General features: G+C 38.7%; 1 protein-coding gene across 5 annotated transcripts; it reads left to right on the top strand.

Moving 5' to 3' along the window:
- The first annotated feature begins 8,086 nt into the window (after positions 1-8,086).
- LOC137731815 (protein TIFY 4B) lies at positions 8,087-12,772 on the top strand. Of its 5 annotated transcripts, none has more exons than XM_068471044.1 (9): positions 8,088-8,362; positions 8,567-8,715; positions 8,812-8,969; positions 9,693-9,783; positions 9,856-10,021; positions 10,507-10,578; positions 11,702-11,765; positions 11,890-12,086; positions 12,341-12,772. In XM_068471044.1, the coding sequence occupies exons 1-9, from the start codon at positions 8,245-8,247 to the stop codon at positions 12,361-12,363; spliced, it is 1,038 nt and encodes a 345-aa protein (XP_068327145.1). In that variant the 5' UTR covers positions 8,088-8,244; the 3' UTR covers positions 12,364-12,772. The 5 variants fall into 5 exon arrangements, with proteins under 5 accessions (XP_068327144.1, XP_068327145.1, XP_068327146.1 ...); XM_068471045.1 differs by having other exon boundaries at positions 11,708-11,765; XM_068471046.1 differs by having other exon boundaries at positions 10,519-10,578.
- The last annotated feature ends 3,227 nt before the right edge of the window (positions 12,773-15,999 follow it).

Raw genomic sequence — 15,999 nt, forward strand, 5'->3', positions numbered from 1 at the left:
TAAATCATATAATGTGTCATTAATAAAAAATAAATACGTTAATTAATACTTAAATAATAATTTAATCGTCAATAACTATATCAAATGATTTACAAAATACAGTTTAAATAGATGATCTCTTTTAACATTACTCAAAAAATAAATAAGAGAGGAACAGTTGTATTAAACGAAACCCCACGATCTTCCAATAAGTGAGGGCCAAGGCTCGGCCAGGTTTCCAGCAGTTGGGAAAGAAGGGGTTGTGGAAAGGTCGGAGAATACGGCACAGTGATTTGATGGGTTCTGGGTTTGGTTGCATTTAAGGCAAAATAAAAAAATAAAAAACTAGCCGCAGTAGGGAGGGAAGACTCAGAATAATTTGCTGGATCACTTGTTTTTGTTAAAGAAGGCAATTCACTAAGGTTTTCTTAGATCAATGTCACACACTCACAAGGCCACTCATGTGAAAATTGATAAATTTCGATATGACTTTCTGATTAGGGCAACTTTAAATGAGAAGAGATTAGTGCGAGGTTGTGTTGTGTGAGATTAAAATACAGGACAGTTCTGTGTTTTGAAAAAACTAGAGCAATAGTCCATGAACTTTCACTCAACTTTAAAACTACATGGCACAAAACAAGAAAATCAAATGTGGAGCCCACGTTAACCATGTAAGCAAACTAACCAAACACATCGATTTACATCATGGCATTTTGTAAGAGAATTGCTATTAGCACTTCAAAAATCACATTTAACAATCCAAACTTTCTATAATTAAAAAGAAAAATACACTTATGAGGAGTGTATAATAAGATTTTTGGAGTGCTAATAGCAGTTCTCTTTTGTAAAATGGAATTACCTATTAATTATAAGGAGTCGAGCAGTGTTAGTTTGAGATTACCTGTTAATATTAACTTTTGAAGATAATGTGGACTAAAAGAGGAAAATAAACTAGCTAGGCCTACAAGTCCTGTTGGGCCCTCGGATTATTATTATGGGTTGTTGAGGGCTTAGGTTAACGTTTAAACAGTACTGCTGTGTCTATATATGGTCCATCAAATAGCACAAGGGATTGGGAGTTGCAGCAAGCAACCCTTCTGACAGCACAATATGTATAGTGTATACTACACGAACAATAAGCTGAGAAAGGGAAACTTCACTGCGTTAGGATATTTGGAAATAAAAAAATCGCCATTGATGATTTAGCACTTGTGTTCCTGCGACTGCCACCGATGTTTAATTATATATCAACTATGAGATGTATATATGCAAATGCAGCTGCAGCAGCAGTAACCAGTTTGGACTGGCCACCTTCGGTTTATATATATATGTATGTATGTGTATCTATATCTATATATATATATATATATGTATGTATGTATGTATATATATACACACACACAGTTATTGCGCAATTGTCTGCACTCATGAATATGCTGTGTAGTACTTAATAAGCAGTCTAGTATGTATTGTGGCCTGCACTTCTAACATTACATATCAGATAGTGGACGTGAGAAATACTTGCTATCCCAACGATGTATTGCCTCTCTCTCTCTCTCTCTCTCTCTCTCTCTCTCTCTCTCTCTCTCTCTCTCTCACACACACACACACACACACACACATAATTTTGCGATATATCCTCGTTACATGAGAGTTTTTGCAATGCCAGATATGAAGATAGTGCACATGAGAAATACTTGCTATCCAGACGATGTATCGCCTCTCTCTCTCTCTCTCTCTCTCTCTCTCTCTCTCACACACACACACACATAACTTTGCTATATATTTGATGAGTTAATTTCATATTATATATTTTACCCTATTCTTAGGATGTTTTGGTAATCGTTTTGGTAGAATTTTGATACTTTGATTTGTATTTTCAATATAGGACATCCAACTTCCTTTGAATCAAAACATGATCAAACGGACGAATTTTGGAGTGATTTAAATTGGAGGATGTTCGTGTCAAAATTTGGGATTTTTCCACCCAGCAGTTATTTTTTGGTGATGGATTAAAGGAGCAGTGCGCAATGCTGGAAAATGGTGTTTTTGGGCTTAAATTGCGTTTTTGGAGCTCAAGATGATATCTGATGGGTTGGTGGTCTTCTAAAGAAGTGTTCAGAATATTCCAACCTTAAATACAACGACCTTGGGCCGGTTTTGAAGCAGTTTAGGGTTATATTTCCTATTTTATTTTACTTGTTTAGTTTCCTAGTTGGATTGAAAGACCTTTTATTAGGAGGATTTAATTTCTACTATGTTAAATAAGCTTGGCCGATCTATTTCTTGCTTCTACTTCTTCTCCGTACATTCTTGAAGATAGGGAATTGGCCAAGCATAGAGATTTTCAGACTTTTTCCATTCTAGGTGTTTTCGATCTTTTATTATTTCAATAAAGAACTTTGTGATGTCTATTATGAATATGCCTAACTAATTCTCTTTTTGCTAGGGTGAGGTCACGAGTCTTAGCAAGAATATGTAGTTTCTCTTCAATTTGCTTATGATTATATGCATACAGGTTTTCGAATTATTAATCACTAGTTTAAACTATCTAATTATCTTGATGCTTGATCACCAATAGGATGTTTAGAAAAGTAATTTGATGCAATTTTGGTCAAAGGTCGATCCCTGAAATTGACGAAGGCTTCTAGTGATTAATATGTGCAAGTTCACTTAGGATGATTACCACATCTCAAGGGTTTCATGGTTTTTCAAAATGTTTCACAAAACTTAATAAGTCATGCATTTTTAGATTTGATCTGAACACCACAGATGGATTGCATGTTTGATATACGCTCTATGTTGGGGGTCCAAATAAGCATATATTAGGAAAACCTAACCTTCGAAATGTGCATGTATAAGTTATAAGTAATTAGGAGAACTATATAGAATTGTTAAGGTGACGGCGGATCCCTAATGCTTTCTTAATTTGATTTCTTCAAAACTGTTTCCTTTTTCTTCATCTTTAATACTGCAGATTAATTTACTTTTATTAATCAGTTTCATTTTAATTTAAGTAGGTCATAAAATCAATCATCTCAATTTCTACTTTACAATAATTAATTGGAATTCGGTTTGCTTCAAATTATTTAATAATCCATGTGGAGAACGACCTTACAAGATCCATTTATACTACAATAACCTTGTCATTCTTGCAAGTTTTATAGTAGTTTTCAAACCTTTCGCGGTGTGGTAAAATTCCTATCAATATCCTCATTACATGAGAGTTTTCACAATGCCAGATGTGAAGAGACATTATATACCAGATAGTGCACGTGAGAAATACTTGCTATCTCGACGATGTATCACCTCTCTCTCTCTCTTTTTCACATAACTTTGCGATATATCCTCGTTACATGACAGTTTTCGCAATGCCAGATGTGAAGAGTGTTGAATTAATTAATTCAGGGTTTGTTTAGTGTTGAATTTGAAATGAATTTATGTAGTTTTCAAAATCTTTTATTTTTAAATATTTCCAAAGAAACCTCTGTAAATTTTCTCTCTAGTATGAAAGATATTTGTCACAAATTACTGCGTATATATAATGTATGCATGCAGTTTCTTGATGTCAAATATATATGATCAGAAGAAGAAGAGATAATTACAATACTAATTATATCGACCTCCCCAACATAACCTTGCTAATTAACTATCTTCTTCAACACCCAATTGAGCTAATTCTAATTGTTGCCTGTATCTATACAGGTAACTGGGTGTGCTGCTCTGTGTGTGTGTGTGTGTGTGTGTGTTGGTCTCTTGCACAAGCTGCCCTATTTTTGGTTTTTGCTGCAGTGTGTGTATATCGTGCGCGCGCGCACACACACACACACATATATATATATGGTAGCTTAGATTTAATGTGTTGCTTTGGTTTTGCTATAGATGTTTGTCCTCAAGGAATATTAGATTCAAGAAATTAATTAAGTGGTCTTGAAAAATTGAAAAATTGACCCTCTGGAGTTGCATAAATATTGACACACCCCGACCCGGGATGTCCACTAGGACTCCAAATCAAGCTGTGTTGACCGATACTTGGAAGGTGACGAAGTCATAAAGTGTATTGATGTGGAAGATGTAAACAAATTTAAACCTAAAAGTGCATGAGTATAAGAGTGCGCGGTGAGCGGGTGTAAACCCATTTCACATATGATAACAGAGCATAAGTACAGTACAATAAAATAGGGTGAGAATTATACCATCGATGGTAATCGTCTACTTCAAGATTTGCCAATAATCATTGTCGATACGAAAACTCTGCTACTAGAACCTGGAGGGGCAAAAAACAAAGGTGAGTGGGCCTGAAAATAAAGTTTTAATAAAAACCTTTTGAAAATGTTATAACCCCTCGCCGTAAAACCTGTATAGTTTCCAGAAAATAATAGTATTACGTAGGTATTAAAACCAATGCACAAGACCAGTGAAAACTGAGATATGCCATGTCATAATATTTCAGCACTAAAAGATATAAACCAGATGTGCAACTAATATAAAATTGTATGCCAATCGAAGTCACCTTGCATGGCCTGTACGACTGGATCTATAGCTCATCAATCTAGGCTAGCACACAAGTCGAAGTCACCTAGTGTGACCTGTACGACAGGCTGTGTATAAATATGTACGTTCAAGTGCTACGATCACATGAAAGCTATGCGATAAATCGCGGGTCACCTACGAGTCAGAACCACTTATTGTGATCAGTACAACAGGCTGGCACCAGACTTGGATCCAAGGTGAGCGTGCGGTGCTAGAGGTGAACAATCACGTGAAGGCTGGCTTTAACCTCAGGCGGGAGCACTAATACTGGGGTGTAGCCTGATGAGCTCTAATGAATATATGCATGCTCATATAATTCAACAATTTCAATCACATAATAACTCACCTGAACTTACCTGCGCCCCTGTAGGATCATTTGGCATAATCACAAATGTCATCATAATGCAATATTTAAATATAACAGCTTTAAATCATGGCATGCTATGCATAACTCAGTTCAAAGCATTCATGGAAACTATGAAGTTTACACACACACACACACACACACACACACACACACACACACACACACACTATAAAAAGGAAGAAGAGCCATTCACATGGAGTTTGCGCTACAAGTCCCTATCACAATATCGAAGCGTATGGAACGAATGTCGTCTAGAACAAATATCAAATCACAACTCAGGATTCTTATCGATAGAACACATAACTTACATAAAACACATCCCCAAAGATGTTCTAGAATGATTTGAAATCCATTGACTAAAAGTCAACCGTCGGTCAAAGGTCGACGGTAGGGTCCACAACTCTACTTAACTCGATTATGAAGATATGCTCCTCAGATTTCCGATTCGTAACTTCCAAAGATCCACATTATGCTTCTAGAACAACATCCTAAAGTTTCAGAACGATTCAATAGTCGGATCTCCACTAATTGATAAAATTAAGTGGCGGCCGACGTTTTATTTTACGAACTTACAAATCCAATTCGGTAATATCTGTATATCGGATTCCCAATCTGTTAGTTCTTATAATCTTCAAATATTACATACTATATGGTATTAAGGTTTGGTGATGATCCAACGGTCAGATCGTCAATTCATATAAGGACCCTGTGGTGGCCAACTAGGTGATCAACTACGAAACTATATTAAAACATTGTAATTCACTAAACGAAATGTCAATTATGGAATCAGGGCTTCAAAATTAGCCTAAGATGGTCAGGTGGGGTTTGTCCCCACGCACCGCTGCACACGGCGGTCGGCCACCCTAACTCGCTGGAAAATTTATCTATTTCTAAAAACTCTCAAATTTTACAGGAATGAAGATCTCAATGAGAGGAGAAACTTTCATACCTACGACTAAGACCAATTTGACTAGGAAAAAGCCCCAATTTCACTAAAACCTGTTGGAACCCTAGATTTGGGTGTGCTTTGATTCATCCTCCATACTTGCTCTGACGCCTCAACCAATGATTGAGAATTATTCCTGAACTCAAGGGGAGTTTTTTTATGGTGGGGATCGATGAGATTGCCTTCAGAAATGGCGGATCGCCGCCTAGAGACTCACAGGTTGCTGTCGGAGCCGACGGCTTCGAACTTCATAATTTAGAGCCCAATTCCTTTGATTTTTGGGTGGAATGTGAAGAAGGAAGGTCGTGGAGTTGGTTCTAGGTGATCAGGTGATGTAATTCGCTGGAAAACCGACAAAAAATCGCTGGATTCCATGGCTACGGTCTGGGTTGGGTCGAAAAAAGGGAAACGGGTCGTGGATCTTATGTTTCTCCTCTCCCTCATTTCCCTTCCTTTCCTGCTCTCCCTATTGGTCACTCTTTCTCCTCCCTTCACTGATTGGTCCGCACCTGTCCTTATTCCTCATTTCATTTCCATCACAGCCACACACGTGGCATGACCATTCTTTGCTCCAGAAATCTGGAGCCTTCCAGAAAATGGTCAAATGACAATTTTATCCCTATTTTTACTTGCCCACAACTTCTTTGTTATAACTCCGAATTACGTTCCGTTTGCGCCCACGCATTCGTACCACCGAATACTACACAAATACGCTAAAAGAATAAGTCATACGTCTCTCTCTCTCTCTCTATATATATATATATATATATATATATATTAGCAATTGGCTCCCTCACCAAAAGTTAACAAATCTTAGTAAGAATCCTAGGACTCAACTAGTTAGGATAAACGTGAAATAATATGTTGAAAATACAAATCAATTAGAGTTTTGTACTATGTGTAAAACCACATCCTGTAATTGAGGAAATACATCAATTGTGCTTTTGAAATTCAAGCACTAATCAGAACTGCTCCACCACGATTGGAATTGGATGCAACGGCTGAATAACCAACTTTCACGATAGATGGAAGTTGGGTAACCTTGCTTCTATTTAAGAGAATTCCCTGCTCACAGATAAAATAATTCTACGTTTTAGGTCTATCACCATTAGAATATAAAGGACTCTAAGTGATCAGTAGATGCGTTCTCCTGAAACTACCAATATGGTACTGCTATGGCTGCTTCGACAAGTTTGTCTTCAACCCTTATGCATGCTTGTGATCTAGGGTTAATGTTAAATTAGAATTTGTTCCAATATTCCTTACCCACTAAACGTGTTTCAGGAAATGGTTTCACAACTTTGCTAACATTTTTCTTAACCTAGCTTAAGATGTATGGAACACAGGATAAAGTTAGTTTATTTGAATCACAAGGTAACTTCCGTTACTTTTAAGTTGTAATTTGTATTCACTGTATTGTAAACGAACTGTGGCTTAAAAAGCTATATATATACAATTACTTTGCAGCAATTTTAAATTCCTTAAACGTTTGATGTTGGAGTAGCTTTTAGCTGTTTATACACTTTTCCAAGGTTTATTTATTACATTATTCCATTGTTGAGTTACACTCCACATTTTCACACACTTTGCTCGTGTGTGGCGATACTACTTAAGCTAAACATATGGATAATAAATATTAGGTGACGTGGATCACGCATGACTATCAGACTTTTAGACATGAGTTAACTTGCTCTACTCTAATAAAAACAATTTAAGTTCGACCTTAAAATCAATTTACAATAAGAGAAAGTGGTCTAACTCTTTATAAACCCTTGTAAAATTTATTAACTTTTCAATACGAGACAACACTTCACACATCATTGCACATCAATTGATATGAGATCTTTGGCTGCGGTGTTTTGAATATACTTGAATATAGTGACCTCTTCTTTTCTAATCCAATCCTAAAGATGTAATTGTGCATTATATATTGCATGTGTCCATGGCATAAAAGTCACCCTTTGTCTTCTATTTGCCTACAAGTCCTTACTAAAACTAGTTATTGATAAACCACACCCTAGAAGGCTAGGCCTAGTACCTACACTTTCCACCGTCCCTCCCTCCCCTATATGTTCCCTTCATCCCTTCCACTGTAGCATTAACCCCCTAAACCACCAATTAATCATTAACTTTTTAATAATAATTACATAAAAATCAAAGGGTTTAGTCCAGAATCATTCGGACATAGAATTACGTGGCAGTCTAGGGTGAAACGCAGCTTCCGAAAAGCCCCTTCCCCACAAAAGCACTTAACTCGTCACCACACGACTCATGACTCCTCACTCCCCACTCTCGCACTTTGCCCTTTGCCCTTTTCCCCCCAATTCGCCCTCCCAACTCCCGCTAAATTACCCACCCGCCCAGATCGCCCTCCTACTCGTAGGGCTACTCCGCCTCCTCCGGCGGCCAAATTCCCGCCATGAACGCCGCCACCACGACGTTTCCCTCCATTCTCGAGAAGCCCCTCAACCAGCTCACCGAGGATGACATTTCCCAGCTCACCCGCGAAGACTGCCGCAAGTACCTCAAAGAAAAAGGTCCTCCCTTTCTCCTCTCTTTTCGCTAATTTCCACTTTTGCCCCTCCGCCCCCCATCGCCATATTTTCCGGCGCGCCTAAAATCACGGACAGCGCACTCCCCGGAGTCTATATTTAATTGTCGAAATTAATTAATTAAACGACGAGGATTTCCCCTTTTTGTTCGGTAATTTTTAAAAATGTGGTGGCCACGTGTCCGTACAGGAATGCGGCGGCCCTCTTGGAACAAATCGCAGGCGATCCAGCAGGTTATTTCCCTCAAGGCGCTGCTGGAGCCCAACGAAGATTCCGGCGCCGGAGCTCTCAGAAAGATTGTCGTTTCGGCTCAGACGACCACCGCCACCACCCAGCGTGTCAGTACTTTTTTATGTGTTTGTTTCCCGAGAAAATTACAGTACTTTTTGCCTTTATGCTTAGCACTTGTTTGATTGCAAGATTTCTGTGTACAGGCCGCTTCGAATTCCGCTGATTCAGCTAAGGAAGCGAGCGCCGATGTCCAGGCTTCGGTGTCCGCAGACGAACCAGCGACGCATCCGAGAAATGAACCGCCCAAATCGGTTCCCGAGGATCCGCTGGTCGATGCGGATACCGCGGCCGTCAGTCCCAGGTTCATCTTCTTTAGAACTCTTTATTGACTTGCTATAATGCATGGACACTAGCTGAGTTTTACTGCTCGGTGTAGTTTGAGTATGTTAAGCACAATGTAGTAGTGAAGTATGCTACTTTATCTAGTTGAAGCAATTTTTTGGGATAAAATTCTTGAAATTAGTAGACTTTGGAGTCATAATGTTGGCTTTGTCCTTCGAGAATCCGTATCGAGTCTTGTATGATTATTTGAGCTTAGTAGATTGAGGGGGAAATGGGTTTGTGAAGGAGATTCTGAAGTGGATTCGCGTTTTCATACCTTGCTTAAATAGGTGTTAAAGAAGCCCCACATGAGAAGGGTGGCACCATGTTTACCAATTTGTGGCAGGCTTATCTTTCCTCCATGGGTCGTGGCTTATGCTTGAGTTGATTACATACATTTTAAAGATTGAATTGAAGTGAGATTACGATTAGGGTGCATATTCTCCGTGTTCCTTAAGACGGTTATGAAGCCAAAGTAGGTTACTTTGTTTGTAGAGCATTATATGGCATTTTCTTGATTACAAAACATCACCATTTACTATTTCAAACGATGCAAATAATTTGCTGTTTTCTGCTGAAAGATTGGAACAGTATGTTTATAATTAAGATATATCTAGGGGGTGGTGAGAACATTTCATGCAATCAATCTTGTGATATATTTATGTTAGGTTCTAAAGGAAAGTATTTGAAATTGTGGTTGCAGAAATCAGTGTACAACTGATGCATTAGTTGGGCAAATGACAATTTTCTACAGTGGCAAGGTGAATGTGTATGATGGAGTGCCACCTGATAAGGTAAATGAAGCTTTCTATTTGAATGGAGACCTTGAGATAAGCCTTCCAATGCAACGATATATGGATTTGCAGGCACGGGCAATCCTGCACTTTGCAGCTGGGCCCAACCATCTGCTTCTGGACAATCAATTTGGTGGTGCTGCAGCAGAAAGGTCCTTACGGTTCCAATATCAGACTGCGGGCGATAAAGATGGCCCTTTCCCTCCTAGTGCAACAATTTCTCAATCAATGCAAACAGGTATTTGTGCAGAAGGATTTCTTAGCTTACATTCAAACTACTTTAGGTGGAATGTAGTTAGCTGTGTACTTGACTTTTAGTTAAAACTGCACATACTGAAGGGAAAATGAGATCCAAGATATGGTTCTATGCATTGCCTTCTTTCATTGATGGGACAATGTGATTTCAGTAAATTTAATTTTAAATATTGCTCAAAGTTTGAGCTTGCTGAAGCAAGAATTTTCTATTCAACTTCCTTAATCTTCCTACGGGTGCTGTACTAAACATAGCTTAGATCTTTGTTCAGTCTTGTGTCTTGATTAATTATGAGTCAATTTGGCTGGAGTCACAAAGAAAGGATGTTTGCTGTTGTAGTTTCTGATAGATAGAGACCTTGACAGTCAACAATGTCCTAAACCCTATGCTAGAGGACTATAGCTTTTGAGTTTCTGGTGGTTACTTAATTGATTTCAATGGATCAATGGCTAATTAATTGATAGTTTCAGTTAACTTTACAGGGAAGATCGGCGAATATACACAGCAGTACTGGGAGAAAGGGAACAGCACTCGTGATCCTGGTAAATTCAGTATTTGTGTACCACTGTAGAAGTTGCTTGTGTGATTTGCAAAATTTTCTCTCCTATCATGTATCTGAGTGAAAAGTATACAGTTCTTAAACAGAAAGATGCTTATTGTTGCAAGTCATATGGTCTCCAAGGATATGCATTCCAATATCCTAGATTAAAAGAAAAAAAAGATATAAATCTTTACAGATGCTAGACACACATTAGTTTCAGAGAGTATGTAGAAGGTATGGGTCATATTTTCTTATGTGTAAAACTGCTCATTAGATTTTTTTCCCCTCTCGTCGCTGTGTATGTTTCCCTTAGGAGTATTTGGGAGAAATTTTAATTATTTAAGAAAGCTGTAAAGCAAGATGTGCCACTATGAAATTATAGTTGGTGATGCTAATTTGCAGAAGCGTGGTAACTTTATGATGTATTATTTTTGTAGAAGTATTTTGGTGGAGGGTTAAAGCCTTTACACTAGTACCACAAGATTCAAATCACAACCAATTTTGCTGTCACCTCAGGCCAAAGAAAAGAAACCGCGACTGCCAACTATTTTGTTGTAACATCTCTAACTCCATCTGTCACTTGCTCCTTTGAAAGACTCGTCTCTCAGCAAATTTAGAATGAGGAACTTTAATTTACGAAGGAGCTTTAAACTAAAAAAATTGCAATAAAAGAATACTACCAATGAACTACTCAATCACACAAAGCTACAACTAAAACATTACAAATGCACTGCAAAGATGCTAAACAAAGGACTTTCAAATGATACCTGAAAGTTCTCCCAAATGTATTGCATCTAGTCATTTTCAACTCCATCTATCTAATTTTTGTAGTGATATCCTAACAAATTTAGCCTAGGTTATAAAACTTTAAAGTTCGTCATCCAAACACACCATAAATCTACCTTCACTACTGATACTGCTCTTAGCACTAGTTTCACTGTCAGTCTGTCACTTTCATTTCCCTTTGCTTATGCCGCAGTCACTACCTTAGCATGACTCCTTTGCATGCCATGGGATTCTGATGAAAAAGTCTTATAGGCTTAACCAGTTAAAGAAGTTTTACTCTTTGCTGTATTAAATTTACTAGTTTCTTTTCATTGAAACATTTGGTGGTAATCCTTAAGATGCAGAGGGTCAGGTGAGCAGAAAAGTCTCGTTGCAGAGATACCGTGAAAAGCGAAAAGACAGGTACCTATGGGTAGAAACTATTGTTTACTACCACTAAAATCATTTGTTGCATATTAAAACTCCTTCTAAGTGTTGGATCGCTTCCCATTCATTTCCTCCTTTTTTTGGCTCATGCTTTTACTAGAGAAAGATTAAAGATAAAGAAAAATAGTGGAGCGAATTCTAGCTTGGAGGTTTACTTGAATCATCAACTCAGGACACATACCTCAAATGGTAATTCAAGTCCGAGTGGCACAAGCTCTCCACCCCAACCTGGGCTGCTACAGACAGCTGAAAATCAGCCAAAGATCCGCTGTCTTCCTGTTGACCTAAACGAGAAGGGTAAGCTATAAAGTTCCTCCTCTGTATATTCCATGACATTTGATATTAATGATTATTTGCGAATTTAACCTTTATAGTTTTCCGACCAAACATAAATTGACTTATCTGGTAGATTGGATGTCCGAATTCTATTACGTGATGGTATTTGAAGGATTGAAGTCAGAAACAGATGCTCTTATGTGACAATATTTAGGATTGTAAAATATTTACAGGTTTGGTTTTGTTTTGTTTTTCCCGGTTTGGCTGTTATGCAGATATCCTGGAACGCCGAGCTTGACAATTTCTAGGTCATAAAGAGTTGGGATATGATTGAGGACCCCTCACCTTAAATTAGTGCCATGACAAAGCTGATGGGATGGGTAAGCAGAAACTAAATTAACCGGCTTCTAGTGACCTACGTTTTCGTATGATTGGGCTGCTCTGCGACCATGAAGTTTTTCCAGACTTGTGCTTATCAGGAGGAGGATTCTCAGTTTGGACTGGTACGACTTTGATCAGTTTTGTAATTTGTAGGATCGTATTTTCATCCTCGGGAATTTGGTTCGTTGTCAATGTTTCTAAGGGTCGAGATGTAGAGCTGCAACCAGCAATGTCCTCTTTAACTCCTTATGTATGTAATTATTGTACAAGTTGGATAAGATTCTCTCCTTCAACGTTTTGTAGTTATGAAGAAGAGCTCTATCTAATTTACCGTCGCTTTTGTTTATTAGCCTACTAAAGTTGGCCAAAAATGTGTTGCAATTTGCTGAAAAATCATGGCTCAGTTGGTGCTTTAAGTTGGCAAAAAATGTGTTGCAATTAGCAAACTACAGTTTTTAGTTTTCCACTTTAGAGCATCCCCTTGATGGTGGGCAATAGCAGTTGGAGAGCAAGAGCAATGAAATTGCCCTCACTATTTACTCTAAAGAGTAATTGTTTTTGTGCAAGTCCTTTTGTTTGAAAGGAAAAAGGGTAAGGTCAATGATGATTACTATTTACAAACATATGTTTTTTATTTTTTATTTTGAATGTTTTCTTTTTATTTCCACATATCACTATCAACGTAGATTTTTGGACGATTTAAATGTTTAATTTGTAAGTGTGTTGAATTTTTTTTGGTAATTTTATATAATTTTTTTAGAGTTAAATTAATCCTAGCCGTTGAATGGGGCAATTTATTTTAAATCAAAGGCTCACAAAGAGCCAAGTGGGTGGGGAAGTTGGAGAGATGGCCAATAGCTCGGGGGGGGGGGGGGGGGGGGGGGTTGGGGCAGATGGGCAACATCTTTGGGCTTCATGTGGGCCCCCTTGTCTACTGGACTTCAACTAAGGCTCAAACCCTTGCAATTGTTGAAGAAGGCAGCTGCTTTCAACTCAATTGCCTATCATTTTGTGGATTAGTGGAGGAGTTTTTTTGGAGTGAAGGACAACTGGACTCAATTTTTGGGGCAATTGGGTGATGGGTGGAGATGTTAAAAGCTTCTTTAGGCAGAGCCCTAATCTATAATGTCTTTTGACCAAGTTGCTTATTTCTCAAGCAGTACATGTAATATGTATCAATACGTATTGAAATTATTAAAAGTTCCGGCTTCTTTTGCGTATATAACGTTTGGTTATTGGAGTTATTTTGATTTACTAACTGTTTGGGCCCAAAATATTGTTTTGGGTCGAGCTCAGAGTTGTTCTCGGCCCAGTAACATTCATCTAGAATTGTCATAAGCCGTCCAGTCAAGGTCAGCCGAATCGTATTGCGAGGAGGATTGGTTTAGATAAGGGTAATGTAGTCGAACCCTAGTACAACAAGGAGTCTTAAAGCTGGATATGTTTAGAATTAAAGGATGAATCTGATTCGTTATAAAGCTTGGTTCAAAGTCCTATTGGAACTAGGATTGGTCGAAACCTGATCAGATTGGGTTGAGGAGTCCTAATTCGAGTACATTTCTAGTTCGGCCATGAAAGGTCGCTACTATAAATAGAGAAGGGAGTGCATCATTCAAGGTTCCTCCAATTCAACACACAAATTGTCCTGCGCAAAGCTTCTCAACAACCTTTGAGATTTTATCATCTCCCCATTTCTTCTCGCCAACACATCTTCAGTTTGGATAAATAGCATTGTGAAGACAACTGGCGACATCTTCAATTTGAATAAACAGCACTAGAGCCGTAGAATCAGCCGATCAAGGAACACCTTCAATTTGGATAAACAACACTGCTTTGAGACCGACTGGTTATTTATCCAAGTCTTAGTCGACAAGGATTTTTGAGTCCTTGGTGGTAGAGGTCATCTCATTAGCCTTCTCGGTGAAGTGAGGTGTTATAGGTTACTAGGCTCGACACATTTGAACGCCGAGTTGTTTTATGATTAGATATTCACAAGTACACTTTAGAGTTCGGCATTTCGATGGCCGAACCACATTTACCATCAAGACATACATCTCTTTCGAGTATTTGTGTCCATAGAGTCTACTGCCAGTTTGACATGCTTATGCTCTCACGAATATGATCACCGTGACCGAACTTGGGGCCAACGATTTGTGAACTTCGCATAACTAGCAGCCTTGTCTTCAGGCTCTAGAACCCGAGGGCTGAGACATGTTCCTTCCTCAGCCGCAGTCGTAAGATCAAGAAGTCAGCAGCGTGCTTAACACGACATTAGCATATTTTACTCCCTGGTCGAGCTCGGCCGTCGAGTTGGCACGCCCCGCACATAACCGAATGACGTAGTCAGCTCATTAGTTACTTGGCCTGCACGCCACGTAGGCTCGGTAGTTTTTAGGGTCAACATTTTGGCACGCCCAATGGGACCTAATGCTAAAGCTACAAAATTTATGACCATTGAGACATGGTTAGTAAAAAAGAAAACAGTCATAAGAAAGTCGATGACTAATCATCCAGTCCAAAACCAAAGACAAGATGGCTTATTACAGGCACAAAATCCTTTTCCTACTGTGACACCTGAAGCCACAAATGCGACACGCCGAGAAAAGGAAGTTAATCTCAGCGGTCAGCCTCGTGATGCAAAAATCCCCATCAAAATGACAAAAGGCATTTTTGTTAAAGGACAAGTGGAGGATTGTGATGAGGATGGTGATGAGGCCTCTGATCCACCAACTAGATCGTTTATTCGACGACAACTTGAAGAACATTCCTCGCAATTTGAGCAAATGTTCAGCCGAGAGGTAAAAAGCATACTTGAAGAGATGTGTGATAATAGTGTTGTACACAATAAATTGCTCGAAGTTTTGGCTAGTAAAGTCCATGATATTGGACATACTGATCAATCCAGGCAGCCTCTTCCCCTACCACCGATACAGGTTGAGACAAGATTTGCTATGCTTAAAATGATTGACTTGGAGAAAAAGGTGGATTAAACAGTAGAGCAGACAAATTTGACCAAGGAGCAGAAGCGGTGTCTATTGACATGGTTGAAGTTCAGAGAATGATTTATTCGACTTTAAAAAAAAGGTCGAAGTTCCCAAAATTTATTCACCCATATCCAGCCTTTGTAGAAAGATTCGAATACCCTAAGGGATTCAAGATTCCAGACTTTAGTCTTTTCGCTGGAAAGACATCCTTATCCTCGTTAGAACACGTGGCTCAATTCACTGCGCAATGTGGAGATGTTAACAGTGATTTTCATAAACTACGACTATTTTATTCTCGTTAACCGGCTCAGCATTCGCATGGTACATCAACCTCTCACCCAACTCCATCCAAAGCTGGGAGGAATTAGTCGTGAAGTTTCATGAGCAATTTTACCAGCCAGGGATGGAAATGTTAGTTTCTTTGTTGGCCAGGATGGCTTAAGCATTTGACGAGTCACCAATGAAGTATCTTACGAGGTTTAAGTCGGCCAGAAATTGCTGCCGAGTACCTCTTCCTGAAGTTGAGTTTGTTAGGATTGCCTTGAATAGCCTGGATGTAGAGTACAAAA

Source organism: Pyrus communis, chromosome 4 (genome assembly GCF_963583255.1).
Source record: "Pyrus communis chromosome 4, drPyrComm1.1, whole genome shotgun sequence".
In the NCBI taxonomy this organism is placed as follows: Eukaryota; Viridiplantae; Streptophyta; class Magnoliopsida; order Rosales; family Rosaceae; genus Pyrus; species Pyrus communis.

Bases quoted from the DNA above. Each gene is read 5' to 3' on its own strand.
- LOC137731815 (XM_068471043.1), top strand. From the start codon at position 8,245: ATGAACGCCGCCACCACGACGTTTCCCTCCATTCTCGAGAAGCCCCTC. The intron at 8,970-9,692 runs GTTCATCTTCTT...TTGTGGTTGCAG, and splicing joins ACCGCGGCCGTCAGTCCCAG to AAATCAGTGTACAACTGATG. The intron at 10,579-11,701 runs GTAAATTCAGTA...GTAATCCTTAAG, and splicing joins GAACAGCACTCGTGATCCTG to ATGCAGAGGGTCAGGTGAGC.